Consider the following 9686-nt stretch of genomic DNA (forward strand, 5'->3'; position numbering starts at 1 on the left):
TCCATTTTAGTTTCAGGTTGTATCACCGGAAAATGTGGGAGAGTTTAGGGGGGGTGAATACTTATGCACAGCTCTGTTTGTGTGGTTTGTAGGTGATGCATGTTCAGTCCGGCTGTGTGTTTCAGATCCATGCTGATCCATGAGCAGATGTAGGAGGTGGTGTTGAAGTGACTGGTGGTTCTGGTGTGACCCGCTGGACCCAGGGCCGTGTGTAATGTGACCCGTTACCCGGTCTGACCCGCTGGACCCTGGGCCGTGTGTAATGTGACCCGTTACCCGGTCTGACCCGCTGGACCCAGGGCAGGGTGTAATGTGACCCGTTACCCGGTCTGACCCGCTGGACCCAGGGCAGGGTGTAATGTGACCCGTTACCCGGTCTGACCCGCTGGACCCTGTGCCGTGTGTAATGTGACCCGTTACCCGGTCTGACCCGCTGGACCCTGTGCCGTGTGTAATGTGACCCGTTACCCGGTCTGACCCGCTGGACCCAGGGCAGGGTGTAATGTGACCCGTTACCCGGTCTGACCCGCTGGACCCTGAGCCGGGTGTAATGTGACCCGTTACCCGGTCTGTTTGTTTGTTTTTCCCTGAGACACCTGGGTAAATCTGAGGATTGGAGGATTGGAGGATTCCAGCAGTGTGGATGTGACTCACCTGCACCTCTGTGATGATCTCACACTGGTACAGTAGAGTTACAGGTCGGAGTGTGTGGAGTGTTTTCAGCCAATGAGCTGTCACTGCGCTCACACACTCCCTCTCCTCCAGCATCCCCAACACACTCCAGCGCACAGAGCCGGTGAGAGCCGCTTCCTGCACCTGCTCTGCGAGGGCGCACACGCGGACACGCGCATACACGCACACGGGAAGAGCAGCTGGAGGCAGCAGTGCAGGTATCGTGGCATCGGTGAAGGATCTGAACCTCACACACGCACAGGAGGCAGACATGGACCTGACGCTGCTGCTCCGGAAGCTGGCGCTCGTCTCGTCCGTGTGCGTGCTGCTGGCCGGTTGCGCGCGCGCCTGCGGTCCGGGCCGCGGCTACGGGAAGCGCAGACACCCGAAGAGACTGACGCCGCTCGCCTACAAGCAGTTCATCCCCAACGTGGCGGAGAAGACGCTGGGCGCGAGCGGGAAGTACGAGGGCAAAATTACGCGCAACTCGGAGCGCTTCAAGGAGCTCACACCCAACTACAACCCCGACATCATCTTCAAGGACGAGGAGAACACCAACGCAGACCGACTCATGACCCAGGTACAGGGCGAGGGGAGGAGGGGGGGGGGGGGGGGGGGGGGGGGGTTATTATTTAATTTAGATTTTATAAAGTGTCCTTTTTTTTTTTGGGGTCCTATAGATGCAAAGACGCACGTGCCGACGCTGGAGAATCCAAAAATAAATAAATAATTTTAAATAAAATTTTCCCAGCGTGCGCACTGTGATGTATAGCCAAAAGATTTTATTATTATCATTATTATTATTATTATTATTATTATTATTAATTGCTGGTAATATATTTGTTAATTGGCTGCTTTAACTGAATGAGTTTAAAATGAATAAATAAAACTACTAGTTATACTTATATGTGCCTGATATATGTGTTTCCTATATAAGTTTTATTTTTATGAATATTTAATACTTTTTTATTTGCTATATATTTTTTTATTAACAATTTCTTAACTGTGGAATTCACAGTTCACATCTCGGCTAAAAAAGTTCTCTACTCCTTTATTTATTTGTTTGTGTGTTTGTTTGTTTGTTGACGTTATGTTGTGTTAAGTACTTTATCAGACCTTGGATGTTAGAAAGGCAGTAGGCAGATAATCAACAAATCAATCAATCAATCAATCAATCAATAATCCACACTGTAAACTTTCATCGAGGTCTAATCTGAACTAAATTAAAACTAGGAAGAATTGTTGTTAATATGATATAAAACATTTCAGATCTACATCAAGCACATTAAGTGTAACTGCATGGAATTTGTCTGTGTGTGGAAAGAAAAATCTCAGGAATAAAAAAAGGTATTTAAAAAAATTAAATAAATAAAAACGATGGATAAAATACGAAATGAATAGCTAAATTATCTCTCAGTAAAAGACCCTGAGCTGTAATCCTAAGAACACAATGTTTGTAGTAAAATATTAAACGTGGGATAGTTATAATCTGTGCTACAGTTTCAGGACACAATTTTTAATATCAGAATTTCCATCTTCAGGTTTGTTCAGGTAACGATGACACATCCATCATCACAACCTGCGCTTGAGGCACAATCCAGTTAAAAGTTATTGCGTAACAGCGACCTGACGAATTCGCTCTCCGATCTGGAAGACGTCTCTCCTTGTGAATCACATCAGTGTGTTGTGCTTACACTGCAGGGTTTTCCGTAAAGCCTGGCTCACAACTCGTCTGAGTGTGTGTTCTGTTTATCACTGCCATTTACGCAGCACTCGCCAACACAAAGCTTAAATAAACACAGGAAACGTCTTTGGAGAGTAAGTTGGATTAAAGAAGAAATGTCAGTGTCAGTCCGTACGATGAATTATGGACCAGTCGGAAACTCCTCCACCGATGATAAACAGCTGTAACATTATAATAGCACACACTGAGGATTACTGAAGGCAAAGTACATCATTCAGAATGAACAGATAATGAGTTCTAAACAAAAATAAATACAGATATGAATATGACGAGCACTATTCCTTCGTTTTTCTTCTTTAGAAAGCTTATCAGAAAGGTTCACAGGGCATCCGGTTGAGTCTCGAGTTTCAGCACCAGGACTGAGATCCTGCAGGACAAACAACAAAAAAGTTGCACAAGCGAGAAGATTTTTTCATACGGGTGGGAACAAGCCGCCAGATGTGAAGCTCACAGGAAAAAAAGGCGGTTCATTCATTCAACAGCAGTCATTCATTCATTCATTCATTCATTCATCCTTAGTACCTGCCTGGTCAGACTCACAGTGGTACTGATTTTTATATTTTGGGAAACAGAACCAATTAAATTTATCAGATAATATTGCAGATGAAAATAGCAACTCTGTGATTAGGATTCTGAGGTAGAGGAGATGTCAGAATTTATACAGCATGTCAAACAAACAAACAAACAAACAAACAAACAAACAAATGAATGAATGTCTGGTTTAGGCCACACACACTTCCGGTTTAACTCCAGGCTTGCATATTTGGTACAGATAGTGGAACTGTGTTACACCTCTACATCCTAGAGCACAAAATTATGATTTCGATGCTCTATGTAGTGTAGTATATGTCGATGCAAGTGCACATCTCAGAGAAATAATAAATATCAGCTGAAATTTTGAACCATTTGGAATTTCTCCCCTTATATTAGTGCACTTCATAGGGTACTTAAAGTTAACTGGTCTGTGAAGTACAGTTTCAAAAGTGCTTTTATCCCCAATGTGTGCACTTTATAGGCTACATGGGAGGCCATTTGGGATTTTACCTCCTGCCCCCTATATATATATATATATATATACATATACATACAGTAAGTGTACTTCAGCTCAAACAGGCTGCTATTTAAAATGGCACCCACTATACAAGCGCACTACTTAGGGTATAAAATAAGGGCTATTATATATATAATATACAACATATATATAATAATATAAAATTCCCATAACATATTTCTTCTCCAATTCCCGATCCTCTTCCCTGTGTCCTATAGACGTACACTTCAAAGAGTATTAAATATTAGCTGATGTAGGGGATATGGAGCTATCTGTGTGTTTTAAGTGCACTTGATGACACACACTGGTTTCTACACTCTGTACACTGTGGTGTCGTCTAATAGGGAGACATTTGGAATATTTCCCTTATGCAAGTGCACTTCATAGGGTACTTTTCCACTCTGTCATGTGATATGTACTATAGGTGATCTGTCCTATTTGGGATTTTGCTCCCTAAGTGCACTTCATAGGGTATTGAATAGCGTTATAACATTTTGTTAAGTAAGTATATGTCCAATGATGCACTATTTGTAATTCAGTTTCTTATCTGATGTATTAGTGAACGTCTCAAGATATTAAACATCACCTCAAATAGAAAGCCATCTGAGCTATTATGCTTACACAAGTGCACTTTATCGGGTATAAAATCAGCGTGTTTATGCTTTAGGAAGTGTACTATATGTCCAATAGAGAGGCATTTGTGTTCCTGCTCTGTAATCCATACATATTAGGTATTAATTGATCGTTTTTACAGTCATGCGGTGTGGAAAAGATCCAGTTGGCTGCCATTTTGGGATTTAGCTTAAATCAAGATTGGATTTTTTTTTCCAGATCTGTTTAACTTCCCCTGAGTTATTGATCAGACTCTCCATATGTGGCACACAACCAACGCCACACTTTACCCCAATAAAAGCCCGGGGTCAGGGTGTAATTACTATACAACTACTTACAGAGGTATATTGAAAACAAGACATGATGGAGTCAGTGGGCCGGACGATGAACTCCCATCGCTAATTAGTTCATAATTTTACTAAGACTTTTTTTGGGAACTTTGCCAGAGCTGTTTTTACCCTGATTCTCTTTTCATACTGCATTAATCAAACTGAAACGACTGATTCAGAGCTGAGACGAGAGCGGATCAATAACCTTCTGCTCAGGGTGTAATCACAGCAGCCCGAGTTGACGCACCGTGTCCGTCTCTGTCTCTCACAGCGATGTAAAGACAAGCTGAATTCGCTGGCCATCTCGGTGATGAACCAGTGGCCCGGGGTGAAGCTGCGTGTAACAGAGGCCTGGGACGAGGACGGCAACCATTTTGAAGAGTCTTTACACTACGAGGGCCGAGCGGTGGACATCACGACCTCGGACAGAGACAAGAGCAAGTACGGGATGCTGTCGAGACTCGCCGTGGAGGCCGGATTCGACTGGGTTTATTACGAATCCAAAGCGCACATACACTGCTCCGTCAAAGCAGGTGAGCGAGAATTTATCCAGCTCATGTTCTTTTCTCTAAATATAAATGTATGAAATTAACACATGAACGTAATTTAATTAGCTGTGCCTGTAGGGGGCGCTGTCATTTCCTCCGCTCTCACTTTCGCTTCTTTTCTATTGTATTTTTGAAACAATAATAAACTTAATTATTAACCTAAAGTGAAGCTTAAAGCTAGAAAAGTTCATCTCACTCAAAATCTGTAATCATACTGCATTATGAAGATCCATAATTTTAGAATAAAATACCTAAAATATTTTAAATTGTGTTAAAAAAATGTTAGTATAATATCATCTCTATAACGTCCACCTCAGGAGGGGTGAAATAAAAAATTAAAAATCTGGTTTTCCAAGATGGCCGTCCACATGCCTTTCAGTTACACCATGACGTGTATGTGATGTTTATAGACGACAGGAAATCGCACCGTGGGGATCTTAAACCACATCACTGAAGCGTCGTGCGTGATTTAAAGCAGAAATGAGAAGAAGCTGCGTTTTCATTCAAACGTTTCATAATTGTTATGAATTTCAGAAAATCACTCTTTTTTTCATCTGTCGCCTTTAATGATGGACTAACTTTTCCACCTCAGCTGAACAATACCTTTTTTGTTGCTAAATATAGATGGTTGTTTTTTTTATTCCAAGCTTTTAATTCATTTTTTAAAAATTCACATTTTCAAAATTAGCTAAAACAACACAGCCGTTACTCACTAATCACACGTCAGACATCCAGCAGCTCTTAGACCGACGGCATGCATTCGGGGTGACAGGGATGTCTGGAAGTGCACCATTTCATTTATTTATTTATTTATTTATTTATTTATCATTTTTTTAAACCCATCTCCACCCGTCCACTCTCCGGAGGATAAGAAGGCTTTCGTTAGCAATATTGGAGAGGAAAAAAGAAAAATAGAGAAGGAAAGAAAAGGAAAAAAAGAAAGAAAATAATTAAATCTAAACATTAAATAAAAACATTAAAAAGGAAAGAAAAAAGAAAAAAGGGATGCATGATGGTGTGCTGTTTTGATCTTTTTTTTTTTTTTTTTTTTGCACAGTAGCTTGTGTGATACGGAATTTTAAGGAAAGCAGATTTAAGATTTTTTACACCATTTTCTGTGAGAATGAAAACCTTTTTTTTTGCTGTTTTTTTTGGTGTTTATTCGTCACTGTCCGCTTGGCAGCTTGAGCGACTGGCTTCATTCCTGCTCATGCATTCAGAGGAAGAATCGGGGATTAAGGCACAGATTTCTGGTGTGTGTCAATCAACACACATCTGCTAGGCGATTACAATACAAATGCCTGGCGTGAGGCGTGTTTGCTCTGAGCTGTGTATTGCAGTCAGTGTGTGTGTGTGTGTGTGTGTGTGTGTGTGTGTGCACCTGAGCAAACAGTCACACAAGACTTTTGAAACATAAACACCTAAATAAACGAGCTGGGATCGTGCCGGAGCAGCCTGTGGACTCGATTAGAATGACAATACGCCTCCTGCTTTTCAATTAGCGCTCCATCAGCAGCGACTGCGTTTCACAACACAGACATTTACATCACAACTGTGCATTGTGCTGCTGAAACACACCTGACCCGGGTCACCAAGCGCCGCAGTACGACACGACGAGATTACGCAATCAGCATCTGTCTGATCGTAATAAACCGCTTCGAGCTTGTTAGATCATTTCAAAACTCTGTTTATAAATCTACAACTCGGACACGGCGGCCATTTTGACTCTGACTCTGACTGTTACAAAGCACTGACACTGGAGACTCCTTCCATACCATAACTGTTAAATAAACGTGTCCTTTTCAAACCGCACGTTACTATAATCAACAGAACGTCTATTACGGAAACGTTTGGTTAAAACAATAAACCAGTTGAAACTTTGCCCAAGAACACACAGTATAACTTGTTTGTTTTATTGCTTTTCTTTCACACCAGAAAATTCCGTCGCTGCTAAATCCGGCGGCTGCTTTCCCGGATCTGCGTTGGTTTACCTCTCAGATGGAAGCACGAAGCACGTGGAGGATCTGAAGGAAGGTGATAGGGTTCTTGCAGCAGATGAGCTGGGAAACATCGTGTACAGCGACTTCATCGCCTTCCTGGACCGAGATGTGAACATGCACCGGACATTCCTCGTACTTGAGACGTCGGAGCGTAACGTGACTCTGAGGCTCACGGCGGCGCACCTGGTCTTCGTCCGGGACGATTCGGCTGCCTCGGGGATGGCGGCGAAGTTTGCGAGCGGCGTGAAACCAGGACAGGAAGTGTTTGTGTGGGAGGGGCGGGGACGTCTGAGGAGTGCACGTGTAGAGCGTGTTTACGCGGTGGAGGACAGGGGCTCGTACGCGCCGCTCACCGCACACGGGACCATCGTGGTGGACGGTGTGCTAGCTTCGTGCTACGCTGCCGTGGAGGAGCACCGCTGGGCGCACTGGGCTTTTGCGCCGCTCCGCCTGTGTCACACGCTCACGGCGACCTCATGGTGGCGCTGGATTGTACCGGATTCAAACGTTACTTCGCAGCAGGACGGGATTCACTGGTATCCCAAGATGCTGCTGCACGTCGGAATGTGGCTGCTGGACCGGGACGCTTTCCACCCGCTCGGGATTTCAGGCTCGAGCTGAGACTCGTACAACGTACAGCAACGTTTTAGTCCAAAATGCAAATTCTGCTAACTATGAATGAAAGCTAATGGACACTAGTTAGCATGGTGTGCTTGTGATAAATCAGTGGCTGTTCACATTTAAGGCCCAGTCATGCTAGCTTTCTATTCATGAGAATGGAAATCGTCGCAATCAGTCGTATCGCGTCACAGATTTCTGTGAATAAATTTCTCTAGCTTTCTCTAGTACTTACAAATTTGGTGAAGTACGACGTGCAAATTCACAGCATTGCTAGCAGAACTAGCAGAACAGGCTGCGTTTATGTCTGAAGGTCCTTCATACTTTCAGCGCTAATACAGGATGTGCTCGTTTAGTCACGCATGATGTTTTCCCAGCTTTTTCTTTTCATTTTTTTTTTATTCCTAGCAAATCAGGCAACTTGCTAGCAACCAATTATAGCAGATGGACAAACAGCCCAGATTTCCAACGAACTCTTAGCGTACAACGTTTTGTGTCTTTATGGACAATGGAATTAGCTGAACTGGATTTAGGAAGTTAGCAAAATCTAAATTCTCATACATGAATCTAAAAATGCTAAGTCACAGCTAAACTGCTAACGGTTCCAAAATGGAGAAATTCTCTGTGTCCTGCCTGTTCCTCAAACTTTTAGTGTGACTGTGGCTTTATTCGGTGTTAGCATTAGCATTAGCGTTAGCATTATGGACTGAAATGTTCTACTCAGTGGCATTAACTAAAAGAAACGATTTTGGAGGGAAAATAAATCACAATTTTACACAGACTTCACATTTACCTCACGTTTAGTCAATTACATAATGTGTTATACATGCTAGCCAGGCTAATGGACGCTTATGAACAGTTAGCATCATTCAAACTGCAGACTCGAGAATCATCACACATTCATCTCAAACTGTGTTAAATAATTGGACTCTGTGGTGTTTTAGTCACTGGTGTGTATCGGTGTTTAGCTAATTCGGCATGCATAAACGTCCATTACTTGTTAGCGACATTAGCCTAAAGGACGCGAGAGGAAACGTGTCCTAATGATTAGTGTTGATTTAATTCTTCTCCTTGAATCACTTCTTTAGTGGCTCGAGAATCCTGAGAACGTGTTTCGGTAAATAATTTATTTGGTTTTGGATCATTCGGAAGCGGAACGATGGGATTCGGGATTCACAGAGATGAAGTGAGATCGAGGAGACGTTAAATCTCTCCGAACGCTGACTGACTGCTCACTTTTACCGGATAGTCCGACACTCATAAATTATATTTTTCTACACAGATTTGTATATTAGATTTTTTTGACGGATCTAAACTATTTACAGAATCACATTTCGTTATTTGAAATAGTGAGAGATATAAAAATGTGTTCGCTGTATTTAAAGATAAAGTGTGTAATTGTTTTATTTTTAATTGTATATTTACACCAGTAACTGATTTTTTTTTTTTTCATTTCATGTGTACAAAGATGTAAAAATAAACTATGCTAATGAGGATGACGTGTCTGATCTTTCTAAATTCATTAAATACATCAAGTTTTTACATTAGTAACTGAGGAGTGTGATTAAAAAAAAAAAAAAAAAGGCCTGGATGATCGACTGGATTTATTGAGTGTATGAAGCACAGACCTTTTCGCACTTCCCTGTCCCATCATGCACCACTGCACAAAAGGGGCGGGGCTTGTACCACATAAAATGGCTCCCAATGACAGCACGGTCCCGACTCTTTCTTCTCCGAACTGCTAAACACACTTAGCACAATGAACTAGCACTTAACATGGTCTGATGTTGCGTTCATGTTGTTACAAACCTCAGATCCCTCGTCAGTGTTTCGTTTCAAACTGCACTCAGATTTCAGCTAGCTGACTAGCTAGATTCTGACTAGCTACCATATTTGATCTAGCTAGCTGTGTACACTGATCTCTTGTACAGCCACGTGGTGTAACACTAGCTAGCTGTAGTTACTGTAGCTCGTGTCGAAAACCTGTTTAATGACCCGAGAATAACTGCAAAAATGCTAACTAAAGTGTTGCTCTAGATAACTACACAGTAAATATCAGGGCAATAGAATATAATTTGACATGTGAAAATTATTTCTCAAATTTTTGGACAT

The 9686-nt window shown here is 42.2% G+C and overlaps 1 protein-coding gene across 1 annotated transcript; it reads left to right on the top strand.

Moving 5' to 3' along the window:
* Positions 1-678: 678 nt before the first annotated feature.
* Positions 679-9424, top strand: shhb (sonic hedgehog signaling molecule b). The gene is made up of 3 exons (XM_026940965.3): positions 679-1252; positions 4680-4941; positions 6892-9424. The coding sequence occupies exons 1-3, from the start codon at positions 944-946 to the stop codon at positions 7575-7577; spliced, it is 1257 nt and encodes a 418-aa protein (XP_026796766.2). The 5' UTR covers positions 679-943; the 3' UTR covers positions 7578-9424.
* Positions 9425-9686: the final 262 nt, after the last annotated feature.

This window comes from Pangasianodon hypophthalmus, chromosome 21 (assembly GCF_027358585.1).
Source record: "Pangasianodon hypophthalmus isolate fPanHyp1 chromosome 21, fPanHyp1.pri, whole genome shotgun sequence".
NCBI classification, from domain to species: domain Eukaryota; kingdom Metazoa; phylum Chordata; class Actinopteri; order Siluriformes; family Pangasiidae; genus Pangasianodon; species Pangasianodon hypophthalmus.

Bases quoted from the DNA above. Each gene is read 5' to 3' on its own strand.
- shhb (XM_026940965.3), top strand. From the start codon at position 944: ATGGACCTGACGCTGCTGCTCCGGAAGCTGGCGCTCGTCTCGTCCGTG. The intron at 1,253-4,679 runs GTACAGGGCGAG...TGTCTCTCACAG, and splicing joins CAGACCGACTCATGACCCAG to CGATGTAAAGACAAGCTGAA. The intron at 4,942-6,891 runs GTGAGCGAGAAT...CTTTCACACCAG, and splicing joins ACACTGCTCCGTCAAAGCAG to AAAATTCCGTCGCTGCTAAA.